The sequence below is a fragment of the Camelus dromedarius genome, chromosome Y (assembly GCF_036321535.1).
Source record: "Camelus dromedarius isolate mCamDro1 chromosome Y, mCamDro1.pat, whole genome shotgun sequence".
Taxonomy (NCBI): domain Eukaryota; kingdom Metazoa; phylum Chordata; class Mammalia; order Artiodactyla; family Camelidae; genus Camelus; species Camelus dromedarius.
In genome coordinates this window covers 12,849,167-12,863,227 of record NC_087473.1, presented here as the reverse complement: position 1 = coordinate 12,863,227, position 14,061 = coordinate 12,849,167, and the positions used below count along the sequence as shown (strand labels likewise).

The 14,061-nt window shown below is 33.5% G+C and overlaps 1 protein-coding gene across 1 annotated transcript; it reads right to left on the bottom strand.

The window, feature by feature from the left end:
- Positions 1-7,863: 7,863 nt before the first annotated feature.
- Positions 7,864-13,656, bottom strand: LOC135320315 (amelogenin-like). The gene is made up of 5 exons (XM_064483413.1): positions 13,597-13,656; positions 11,692-11,739; positions 10,285-10,329; positions 9,593-10,015; positions 7,864-8,021 (listed from the first exon to the last, which is right to left on the bottom strand). The coding sequence occupies exons 1-5, from the start codon at positions 13,648-13,650 to the stop codon at positions 8,016-8,018; spliced, it is 576 nt and encodes a 191-aa protein (XP_064339483.1). The 5' UTR covers positions 13,651-13,656; the 3' UTR covers positions 7,864-8,015.
- Positions 13,657-14,061: the final 405 nt, after the last annotated feature.

Below are 14,061 nucleotides of genomic sequence, written 5' to 3'. Positions count from 1 at the left end.
CATAGGGTCATCTCTATTCAGAAAGAACATGATCTTATATACAGAAAATTCCAATGATTCCATCAAAACTACTGGAAGTAACAAATTCAGCAAAGTCAGTGTGTATTCAGGATACATGGTAAATACTCAAAAAATAGTTGTGTTTGCAGACATAGAATACAAACTTGTGATTGCCAGGGGGAGGAGGGTAGGAAGGTATTGATTGGGAGTTCCAGATTTGTAGATACTGACAGGTATATGCAAAATAGATAAACAACTTTACACTGCATAACACAGGGAATATATATTCAAGATCTTGTAGTTGCTTATGGTGAAAAATAATATGAATTTTTTTTTAAATTGTGTTTGTATACACCAGCAGTTAATAATCAGTGAAATAAAATAATAATTATGTTTATAATAATATCCAAAAGACTAAAATACCTAAAAATAAATTCAACCAAGAAAGTGAAAACTATAAAATATTGTTGAAAAATTAAAGATGTACAAAATGGAAAGACATCCTACATTCATGATTAGACCACTTAATCTTGTTATAAAGGCAAACTGTCTAGAGTGATATAGTGTCCAGAAAATTCAATCATTGTAGTAGTGACTTTCTATTTTTTTGCTGAAAAGCTGATTCTCAAATGGAATTGCAAGGACTAAATAGTTAAAATGATCTTGAAATAGGAGAATAAAATTGGAGAAGCTCACACTTCAGATTTCAAAAATACTAGAAAGTTACAGTAATCTGGTTAGTGTGGTATTTGTATGATGATAGACATACCATTAAACAGGAATTGAGTTCAGAAATAAGCCAGTGCATCATTGATTATTTAACCCTTACACACAACGAAATGGGAAAAGAACAGCCTCTTCAAAAGTGGTTGGTGAAAACTGTATACAAATATATAAAATGACATTCAACCCCCTCTCTCTGACCATATAAAAAAATTAAACCAAAATGGAACAATTATCTAAACAAAAAACTAAAATCTTTAAACTCTTAGCAGAAGTCAAAATTGTAAATCTTCATAATATTGTGTTTGGAAATAGATTTTGAGATATGGCATTGAAAGGAAGAGCAAACATGAAAAAAGGTCAATTAGATTTTATTAAAATTATAGTATTTTGTGCATCAACGGGCACTATCAAGATGAAAACCCAATCTTCATAATGTGAGAAACAATATCTGATGAGTCTAGTGTTCAGAATATATAAAGAACATATACACACAATAAAATACACACAAAATAACAAGCTAATGAAAAAAATGGGCAAATGTCTTTAGTATAGACATTTCCCCAAAGAATACAGATATATAAATGACCCATAAGCATACAAAAGGATGCCAAGATCATTTTGTAAGCAGGGAAATACAAATCAAAACATGAGATACCATTTCATAGCAAATTGCATAGGTTAATTTTTTTTAATAGTAATTTCTGTCATGTATGTGAAGTAATTACACTTGTATATTGCTGATGGGAAGGCAGAAGGTTTCCACTGCTTTAGAAATCAGTTCCTTAAAATTCCGATAAAGGCATTATTTACAACAATTAAATGTATAAACAACCCAAATGACCATCAATATAGTAATGGGTAAATAAAATGTGGTATGTATATACAATGGAATATTTCTGAGCCACAAAAATTAATAAACCAATGATACACACTACACTACAATGTGAATAAAATTTAAATACATATGTAGTGAACAAAGCCAGTGACAAATGATCACTTGTATATGACTATATTTATATAAAATATTCTTAATAGGTGAATGCATGGAGATAGAAATCAAATTGGTGGATTCCAATGTACGGGAAGAGGGAGTAATGAAAATAACAACTTTTGGGTTTATAAATGTTTGGTAGAATAATGAAAATGTTCTGTAACTTCATATTCAGAGGAGGGCATTTGCACAATCTTGTAAATGTATCAAATGACAGTGAATTGTACAATTTACGATGGTTAATTTTTATATTATGTGAACCTCACCTCAACAGCAAGAACAAATTGAAGTATGCAAAGTTCAGTCTCCATTTCAGAATAAGGGGGTAAGAAGAAGGAAGCGGCATAGGTGGGATATGGGATACCTAGAAGAATAAGGGCCAGAAGAAGAAGTATTAAATGGCTGTGATGAATGTTTCAGTTTTCCATATACAATTGTAATAGGGCATGTTGTATTAGTTCTTAGTTATCAAAACTATCAAAATTGCCTACGTTCACTCTCAAAGAGTTCTGGTTTGGGCAAAAAAGTGATTACCCTGATAGAAGTCAACTAAGATAAAGTCTAAAAACTTATCAGAGGAATTAACAATATCCAGATTGTTGGTAGTCTTAATAAGACCAGAGTTGATGGAATGATGAGGGCAAAATCTCAGTTAAAGCCAGTTAAAGAAAGACTGGGAGGAGAGAAAAGGAAGCAATTTTTAAAAGGAATTTTTTATTATGAAAAGGAGGAAAAAAAAGAAATACAGGCTAAAAAAGAAGTGCTCAAGAATTTTGTTTTGTATAGTGGGAGGCATAACACTATGTTTTTATGAGAATTATACAGTTGGGAAGGGAAAAGAGTTGATTTATAGAACAATAGACTGAGCAATGTTCTTCAGTGGGCAAAAAAGAAAGGAACCTACAGCATTGTGAACATAGGCAAGCTATGATAATCAGTGAGATATTTTAAGTAAAGAGCAATTAAAGAGAAGGGGAAAGAAATGGAATCAAACACAGAAAATCATAAAAATATGAGGGAACAGTTTTGTTTGGCTGGAATTCAGGGTTTGTGGTAAGGATGTACATGGGAGGGTACTGAGTCAAATCAAGGAAAGACTAGGGACTTCTGGACCTGACAGTTCTCAATTAATGTAAAAACTAATGGACTTTTTTTTCTTTTACTTTACGAAGTAGAGAAGGAACAGGTGAAGAGATGAAATTACAACAGGCATGAAAGGAAAATACTACCAGTATCTGTTAGTCACTAACAATGAATGTCTTGGGGGAGTCAAGGAGCATTTCAAAAGCACATGGATGAGATTAAGACCAAGAAAGTTTGGGTCTTCACAAAACTTCCCATTGCTCCCTAAATGAAGAGTGGATTTTTACCGCATTTGTTTACTTGACATTAAAAAAAAGTGACTGTTTTTACTGTTTCCGTTCTGTTTTTATCTTTCAAAAAATTTTTTTTAATGTTATTAAATATATGTAACACAAAATTTACCTTTTTAAACATTTAAACATAAGTGTACAGCTTAGTGGTATTAAGTATATTTTCAGACTTCTGGTAAACCATAATCACGATGAATCTGCAAAATTTTTTCCAAACTGAAAATCTGTATCTGTTCAATAATAATTCCCCATTCTTTTCTCTTCTGAGCTTCTGGAGATCAAATTCTCCTTTTTGTCTCTACAAGTTTAATTACTCCAAATACCTTATATTTTGTCCTCTTGATTCTGGCTTCACATAGAATAATGTCTTCAGGGCTTATACATGTTATCAGGATTCCCTTTCTTTAAAAGACAAATCATATTCCATTGTATAGTATGCCACATTTATTTCATCCATTTATCCATTGATGGGCAGTTGAGAATTTTTGTTGATAGAAATCTTTTGACTATTGTTGATGCTGCTGCTATAAACATTGTTGTAAAAATATCTGAGTCCCTACTTCAGATATTTTTAGTGTATTCTTTGGTACTTAACTGGGAATTACTAAAACATGTAATTCTGTACTTAACTTTTTTGAGGAACAACCATACTCTTTTCCATGAAACTGTACCTTTGGTTCTCCTGCCAAAAATACACAATTTTTAAAAGTTTTGTCATATCCTTGCTAAATTTTATAATTTTTTCTTTGTTTTTTTCTTTCATGACTGAAAAGTACCTTATTTTTATTTTATTTCATAATTAAAGATGGTAAGCCTCTTTTCATATGCTTATTGGTCATGATATATATCCTTTGGAAAAATATCTGTTTGAATCCTTTGCCTATTATTAATTCAAGGTTTTTAAAAAATTTCTTTATATAATCAAGATGGCAGACCATTATCTGATATATGATTTGAAGAAATTTTATCCCATTCTTTGGGTTGTGTTTTCACTCTGATAATAATGTCCTTTGGTGTAAAAATTTTCTAATTTTGAAGAAGTCCAGTTTCTTTTTCTTTTTCCTTTTTTTTTTTTGCTTGAGCTTCTGGTGTCATATATTTTTTAAAAATCACTATGAAATCCAATGCCATGAAGTTTTCTCCTTGTTTTCTCTTAAAAATTTTCTATCTTTGGCTTTTGATCAATTTGAAGTTACTTCCTATATGCACTGCTAAGACAGTGTCCAATTTTGTGGGTTTTGTTTTTTTTTAATAGGGATACCTAGTTCTCAGTTCCATTTGTTGAAAAGAGTGTCATTTACTTATTGAATGGGCTTACCATCCCTGTCAAAAATCATCTGGCTATCTATTCAAGACTTTATTTCTGGGATCTCTTTTGTATTCCCTTTGTCCATAGGTCTGGTCTTATGCTAGATCCACACTGTTTTGATTACTATAACTTTGGATTAAGGTCTGAAATCAGAATGAGTGAGTTTTCCATATTTTTTTCTTTTTTCAAGATATTTTTGACTTTTCGGAATTCCTTTAAGTTCTATATAAATTTTAGAAAGAATATTACTATTTCTAAAAAGAAAAAAAACAAGATTTTGATAGAAATTTCACCAAATCTATAGATTACTTGGACTGGTATTTATATAGTTACAATATTAATTCCTGATACATGAACATGATTACTTTCTATTTATATGTTTAATTTTTTCAACAATGTTTTATAGTTTTCAGGGCACATCTTTTACTTATTGGTTAAACTAATTCTTTTTTTTTTTTTTTTGATGCTATTGTAGATAGAATTTTCTCCGAATATAATTTTTTTAATGTTCATTGTTAGAGTCTAGTAATTCAAGTGATTTTTGTATGTTGATTTTGTTTGCTGCATATTTACTGAATTCTTTTATTAGCTCCAACAGCATATCTAAGTTTAAGATCATGTCATATGCTAACAGATAATTTTACTTTTTCTTTTCCAATTTAGATGTATATCTGTTTCCTTTTCTCTCTAGTTGCTCTGGCTAAGAGTTCCAATTCTATATTGTATAAAAGTGGTGAAGTGCACATCTTTGTCTCTTTTTTCCCCCTTGGTGTTAGAGAACAACTCTCAGTCTTATGTCACTGAGTATGGTTATCTGTTCTTTCTTCATATATGGCTTTTATTATGTTTAGGTAGTTTTTTAATAGTCCTACTTTGTTGAGTGATTTTCTTATAAAAGAGTGTTGATCAAATGCATTGTCAATGTCTTTTTTGCATCAGCTGAGATAAACTAGTGTTCTCTTTTTATTAATATGATTCATTATATTGAGTGATTTTCTATGATGAATTATCCTTACATTCCACATATATGTTCCTTTTGATCAGAAAAGATACTTTGTATGATTTTAGTCTTCTTAAATGTATTAAGATTTGTGTGTAACTTAGCATATGGTTTCTCCAAAAGAATGTTCCATGAGAAAAACCTGTATTCTGCTGTTTTTGGATGGAGCGTTCTTTATGTTTATAAGGCTCAGTTGAATTTAAGTGTTATGTACATTCACTGTTTCATCAGGGATCTTCTCTGGTTCATTTATGCATAAAAGTGGAGTATTGGAGAGCTTTCTAACATTATTTAGAGTTATGCATTTCTCCCTTTTTTTTATCAATGCTTACTTAAATATTTTAAAGCTCTGATGTTTGGTGAACATATGTTTATAATCATAATATTTTATTGGTGAAATACCCCTTTTATCGATCTATAATATTTCCCTTTGTTTCTTGTAACAGTTTTGACTTAATATATATTTGTCTGATAGTACATAACCTTTATTGCTTTTCTTCTCGTGACTATTTGCAAGGAATAACTTTTTCTACCCTTTTGCTGTTGAATGCATACCCCTAAGGTAAAGGGGAACTATTGTACTGGCTTCTGACATCACCATTATCATCATTCTTGTCTCCCTCCTCCTAAGTAACACTAATCGAGCAAGTGCTACATGCTACATGCCTTGCTGAAACTTTATACATGATTGTAGCAGGATGGGTTCAAAGATATTTGCTAGAAGATAAAGCCAAGAGTTCAGGAATAGATTTCTAGAAATATTCATACCAGTATCTATTAGTTTATTAATCCAGCTGTTTTCCAATTTATGTTCCTTTTGAAGTGTTGACCTTAAACTCAGTCTTTAAAATGTTTCCCAACAACAGTAATTATAAGGCAGTATTTTCATGAACCACAAAAAGCAAACAGGAGATAACATAGTCTGAATCCTGGCCAGAAAATCTTGATATTATTGGAAACATTAAGAGACATTTCATTGTTATGGCATAAATGATGAATATTCTGTAACTGATGTCAATATCCATACGGTTGATTATAACCCACAACTGAAAAACATATTCCAAGAACAAGTGCCTTTGCACTAGAGGTAGATGGTCTCAGAGTTGGTTAATTCAGGGATACAGGAAGGCTATCTAAAAAGTAGAGGGAATTTGACCAGGAATTATCACAAATTGGCAATCACACTCTCAGCATTACATCTTCAAATCAATAGATCCAGAAGCTCCTCTTCATCTAAGAGATATTCCTTTTAGCTTCATTTATTGTCCAGGTTCTACCACAAGGCATCCCTTAATCAATCACCAGCAAGATGAATAGAGTTACAATAATCAATGTTATACTTTGCATGGAGGAGTGAAAACCTTTCCCTGGGACAGGGGAGGAGGCTCCTCTCTCTTGACCTCATGGAATTCCAAATGCTGGAATTAATTACATCTTTGGCAACAACTAGGAATGAAAGATGAGGAAAGCTGTTGGACCCATACCTAATGATGTCTACAATATTTGCCAGAGCATTTTGACTATATATCTGTCATATTGTTTGTACGCTTATTTTATCCCTGTGGTAGATTCTAGATTCTTTAAGGATGGGGACTTACTATTTTTAAGAGGACATAGAATAGTGTCTTGCCCTAGAAGGTGGTTAATAAATATTTACCATTTTGATTAAAGCACCCCTGTGTCAATTTATTAAAAGCTTTCATTCGTGTTTTATTGAATCTAAAGATTTAAAACTCAAATTATCTGTTTTAATATCAACATCCTCCCAATAAAGTTATGTTTATTCATTATGGGACATAATTGAGTCCTTAACTATAACAAAGTTATGGCAGGTAATATGTAATGTAAAACCTGCAAAGACGGTTTACAATTCTGTGTGAGTACAGAAGAAAAAAAAAAGATTTAAAATTAAAAATGGGACAGAAAGAAATTTCACTTTTAGTCCATTTGTGTATCTGTTAACATTTGAAGATTATAAAATAGAATTTATCATGCTAAAAATAATGAAGTGAAATAAATAACTTGCATGTAAATTTTATATTTTAAATTTAATTAAAGTTTTCTTTGCAAAACTAATTAAGTAATTTTAAGTTTGGTGTATTATTTAGCATGTCACGTAATTTTATTTAACATATTTTTCACTTAAATCAGAAGCATCAAAAGATCAGATTTTGACAAATAACATTAAGTATAAAATCAGTGTTCCAAGTCTTAATTCATCTTGTAATGTAAATATTTTTCAAGAATTTAGTTCGAGTGACTTTACAAAGTCACAGATTTTTTTACTTTATCATATATAAATGTTAACATGCATAAACTAACATATAAAAACAGGTTTGAGGCTAGTATATTTTAAATTTTTTTAAAAAATTGCTTGCCACACCACCAGTTTTGTATGGTACAAGCTATATGTTCCCTCAAGTGACATGAAATTTTGTATTTAATTCAAAAATAATACACAGATAATTTTAAAAACATTTTATTGGATTCTAATGGTACTTATTTTAGTTACAGAATTTACTAGTAAACTTATTGTAGGCACAAATCAATATGTTCTTGTGACATTCCTAAGAGCAACTGAAATATCTAATTTAGTTCTCTCATTTTTCTGATCTTTTAATCCTGAAAAAAAAATAGCAAAAGGAACATTTAAGATAATATTGCTGCAAAATGCCACATACAATAACATATACATCTTCCATCTTACTGAAAAAATATGCTACATGAAAGCTGCGAACTTTACAAGCTCCAAAAGTTCTTTATTATTTCACTGTCATGAGGTATGGAGGTGTCCATGAACATAGTTACTGCCTTCAGGACTTTATATAATATTAAAATAATAATAGCTATCTTTCTTTGAGTATCTCCTGCCTGCCAGAATCTCAGTTAATCATTTTAGATTATTTTCTGTAAACAGTTCTAAGAAGGTCCAGCTATATCCTAATTTTACACATGCAGAAACAAAGTTTTAAAGGGTATAAACATTCTAACTAAAGTCATCTATCCATAAATAGCTTGGACAGTATGAACACACTGTACAATCCCTAGCCATATTTATTAACAAACCAATAAAAATACATATTTTCTATTTAATGAGAGAACATGTAGCTTGGACTGAAATCATTAACTAAGGGTACTACAGTATTTGGGATACAGTGTTCCACATTTTTCATAAATATACTCACAATTATGAAACTCTATTTGCATATAAGTATTTTTGCTTGACCAATTACTTTTAATAAAAATATTTTTATTACTTGAATGATTTTGGCTAATTTTTAAACAATTGATTTTTTAATTTACTATTTGTACTAACACTATAAATACTTAAACAGAGCCTTTAAAATTATCTGATCCAGTTACATTCCCCTGTTTTAGAAACTGGAAAATAAACACCTATAAATTTGAAAGAACCATTTTCTTTCTTGGAGCAAGGGCAACCCAAGAATCTGCATGTCTTGACTACACATTCCGGTCACCTCACCCCTCACTGTTTCTAAGTAGCTAATCACTAACAGCATTTGTAGATTGTAAACTCATATAAACTCATATATGAAGCAAGAAGGGTTTATAAGAATGAATTCAGTAAGTGTATTGGTTATTTCTCATTTATTTGTAAAAGTTTCTTATAATGAAATGAGATTTTGAGCTAACTTGTAAAAAAAAACTCTTATTATAATTTTATGTTTAATCTCAGCAATGAAATGGAATCTATACATTTGTCTAATTTAGCCGCCTTCAAATTACATTAAAAACCACCTAATGCAGATAATATTCCCTTACGTATATTTAAAGAGTTTTTCCAACTACCATTTTTTAAACTGTTCTGATACCTGCATCTCCTCACATCCAAAAGTACTCTTTTTGTATCTTTCAGTGTAATTCTGGCCTACCTTTGCTGGTCAAACTGTTGAAAGATAAGAACTATCGTCCTTAAAATGAGTGTATTTCAGTAATTCATACTGTGGCTGGAATTCAAAATAACTGTAGATTTTGCACCCACAATAAATATGCCATATTGATAAACAAACTCATTTATAATATAAACTTACAACACACGCTTGGACTAATACACTTATTGAACATAGCTACTGAAACTCTCGCCCCTAGATTGTTTGAGAATTTAGAACTCTGGAGGCCAATTTTGCTTTACCATTTTCACATGTGTTGTAGTGACTTCGAGGTGTACTCACCACTTCCTCCCGCTTGGTCTTGTCTGTTGATGGCCAAGCTTCCAGAGGCAAGTCAGGAAGCATGGGAGACAGAGGCTGCATGGGGAACATCGGAGGCAGAGGTGGCTGTGGCGGCAAGGGCTGGATGGGGTGCATGGGCTGGGGCTGCATGGGCTGGTGAGGCTGCGGCTGGACGGGCTGGGGCTGGTAGGGCTGCTGGGCGGGCAGTGGGAAGTTTGGCTGGTGGTGTTGGGTTGGACTCATGGAGTGCTGGCCAGGAACTGGCATCATTGGTTGCTGGGGCACCACGGGCTGCTGAGCTGGCACCATGGGGATGTGGTGATGAGGCTGCAGGGCGTGATTCTGGGGAGTCTGCTGGGACACCACGGGAATGATTTGGTGGTGCAGCCATCCACCCATGGGTTCGTAACCATAGGAAGGGTACTGGTGAGAAACAAAGAGTCAGGTTTACCATCGGCTCCATTGACTTCCGGCTGGAGAAGTAGCAATGTTTTCTTTGTCATTATGACAATATTAATACTTATTCATTTTTTCCTGTGCAAGAATTTCTAACTGTGTATACAGATAAGACGTTTTTCAAACTAGACATCCCATTAGTTCTATATGCGGCATAGATATGTTACCTCACTTAAAAGGGAATTGAAATTCATGCTTAATATTTTAAGGGAATAAAAACCAAAAAAACTACATACCGGATGTCTTATTATGTTCGGGTACCATTTCACAGGGGTAAGCACCTTAAGAGAAAGAGACATTAGAATACATTTGTTTTAATTCATTTACATGAAACACAGACTCACTAATGCAGTCCTGTCAATACTGATAGCCTGAAAATATGAGTTCTATGGAAGAAAGAATAAGGTCAACATTTGGCAGGTGCTTCCTATGTGCCAGGCATTACCTTACATCCACCATACACATTTTTCATGTTCTCTCACATACTCTGAGGCAAGTATCATCACCCTCACTTTTACAGACAAGGTCACGGAGAGTTAAAGAGGTACACGAGCTTGACTGAGTAGTAAGCCTGCTTAATTCCACAGCTCCTGCTCTTCTTTGCAAGAAAAAACAAAACAGAAAATTAATGTGATGTAACATTCATTACATCCTTTTTTGATCTGATGTCACAATGAAAAAAATAAAGGAAGCAGAAACACTGTCACTCATCCTAGAAATACAGGCTTCTTCATGTCAAAAATGTCAACCTTTTAAGGTTTAACAGAAAGTCTTGCCTCAAATTCATATTAACACTTTTCCTCAGCTTGTATGAGTAAACATGCTCATGGATTGTCATCTGAACATTTGAAAGAATTAAGAGCTTGCCTCCTTTCTAAATGGCTTTCCCTTAGGTTGGGGAACTCCTTCATGTAGTAAGCAGTACAAGATTCATTATCAGTACAACAATTATTAACCTGGCTCAAGTTGTACTTAATAAAGCACATTTTATATTGCTTAACTCTTTTGCCCCTCAAACAATATTTTGTGTGAGTATTATAATTATTTCCCTTCTCCAGATGAGGAAGCTGAAGTTCCAGAAAGAAAAAATGATTTGCCCAAGGTCACATGGTTGGTATGGTTAGTTGATCAGAGCGTCAGACTGCTTGCCAGAAATCTCATGCTTTCCATTGCACTGTAGTATGTCTCACAGACCTCTTGGTCTCTAATCTTTCAGTAAAGAAAAATGAGGGAGTCACACAGAGTGTGAACATCTTAGAATCCGGAGTTTTCTAGCTGGAAAGGATCTTAAATAACATCTTACCTGATTCCCTATATTTTACAGGCTGGGATAGAACAAAGCTGTTCAGCCAGAGTTCACTTTCTGCCCTACCATGCAGTCCTCCTGACTGGTAGTTCACAATGGATAAACTTTATAGCCATATAAGGAGGAGGGCCTGGGTCAGAGAGGCCAAGTGGGAGTGTTCTGGGGCAATGAAGGCTTGAGATGACCCTTCAGGGCTTAAACCAGGAAGCTTGTAATGAGAACTGAAAAAAATGGGACTGAGAAACATCTTGAATGAAGAATCAACACACTATTCTTTACAGAGCCCAGGGCATTGTTAACTCAAACAATGATCAAAATTAGTAAAGAGAAAAATTACCTCATAGCTGAAGTTGATATAACCAGGGTGCCCAGGATGAGGTGGTAGCTTTTATAGGGAGGGGGAAAGGAGAAGAAAAATAATGAGGGAGAGGAAGATAAGAGGGAGAGGGAGAGGCAGAGGGAGAGGAAAGGGAGAGAGAGAGGAAGAGATTAAGTCAATATGCAATTGTTCACATTAAGAGAGACTGAAGCCACTTTTTTAAAATCTATATAGTGCAGAATATATCTGAGGTCTACTTTTTTGTTTGAACATGTACGCTGTGTAGGAAAAGAGCCCTCTTATTTTGAGGAGGTCCATAACAGCTAAATGATTTCCCCCTGGGCTTGTAGTCTTAGAGTGAGAGACCTGGAAGCAGAAACCAGCACACATTTAACCTCCAGTGATTTTCAGACACCCCTCCATCCCTCCTGTCTAATAATTCTACTCTAGCCCATCCATTATCTTACTCCTTGGTGAAACTCACTCCATGTTGGGAAGAGAAAGATGTTTCTCTTAACACGATTGCAAAATACCAACAAGAAGAGAATTGTCTCACAAATCTTTTCTTATAGATGAGGAGGTGGATACATACCAAACGAGATTACTCATAATTGGCATGCAAAGTAAATAGCACCTCAACAACAAAAAGGACAACTATGTGTGAATTATCAATGAATATGAAAACAAGATGGGTGCAGTAAAGTGGAAACATTGTGAATCCCATGAAAAATGAAAGAGTTGATTTTTGAAGTTTAGGACAGTTCTTTTATTCTGTTCTTTTATTTTTATTAGTCTATCAATGTTTCTATAGTAGAAAAATCTTAACGTTCAAAATGAAAAACAACCTGAATAATTATCTAAACCAGGACTGTCTGTCTTGGCAAAAGTGGAGGCAAGTGATTGATGACTACATGTGGAATTTAGATTGGTCCTGGAATGGAGAAGGAGAGAACAGAGAATCATGCAGATCACCTCCCTCAGGCAGCGAGCTGATTAAGGCTCTGGTTTTTGTTTGTTTGTTTGTTTTGTTTTTTTAATTCTTATTGAAGTGCAGTCAATTTATAATGTTAGTTTCAAGTGTACAGCAAAGCTGTACTAGGAATTGCTACAGTGCAGGATTTCAGGAAGGCAGAGCACAGAGTCTTGGTCTTATGGGGGACAGAGGAAGAGAGGAGGCAGATATTCAAGCTTTGCTGGCTTCTGGTTGTATCAACTGCTCTTTATGCTGCCGAAAAGCAGATGGATCCTGCTTTGTCTGTATGTGATCTAATCTCTTATGTACCCATGTTTAGAGAGAATTGGTCAGACTTCTAGTCCTTGATGCATTTGGATGTAAAATATATCCATGTGTATTGGGCATACATAGGATTCTGGACAGCCACACAGAAGTCATATACTTAGAAGGTCCACTCAAAAGGATGAGGCCTCTCAGAACAGGAAGATGGTTCAAGAAAGAAATTCCTAACACAGAAGTTTACCCTTTCAAGGATTAACAGCCCAGCAGTTTGGAGGGTAGGAGGATATTTGCAAGGTTATAAGAAGTTGTGTTTTAGGTAAAATTAGTATTTTTGTATATTTATCTAAGGCTGCTTAAACAATTACTCTGGTGGTCTTTCAAAGGTCCTTTCCAAAAATTTATTTTATCTACAGATAGGTGATGATGTTATAAGCTAATTGTTTCAATGGAATCTCCAGGGTGCTTGTTAAAATGCAAAGCCCTAGGCTTTACCCCAGCTGTACAGAATCTTTGCCAGGGCATCTGGGAATCTTTTTTTTTTTTTTAAATAACAACCTCCTAAATGTGTTTCTTAAACACAGACATTTGAAGACATCTGATCTTGTACTATTTTAAACCCTGAAGTTTACCAGCTGTGGCAGATTTTATTTCCAAGCTTGTGAAATTGGACATTGATTTATACTCACAGGCATAGCAAAGGCTGTTCCCAAAAGGCAGGCAAACAAAATCCAGGTCCCCATTTCTTGATGGCCCTAAAATATAAGTTGACACCTGCTTTTATTAACTCATATGTAACATAATTAATGCTTCCTAAAATACAAATAATTCACATGAGACTATTGCTAGTAAAATGTTGGGACTACTTTTTTATAAGGTTATTTCATTTGTATATAATTTTTAATTCTCAGCCCATTATTGTTTTTGGAGTCAGAGTAATATAAGGATGCTTTTCATTTAGGTCATTAGCTAAGTAAGTTCAGGGAAATGAATCATCTATCATTATATACTTTTAAAAGCCATTTTCCTGTAACTATAGTCACCTAAAGTCACAGGATCTAAATATAATTTGCAATTAATGACTAAAGTCATAGAGTTGGCTTTAAAAGTTCATGAGATCTTTAAGATATTTTTCATTATTGCATAGTATTTTA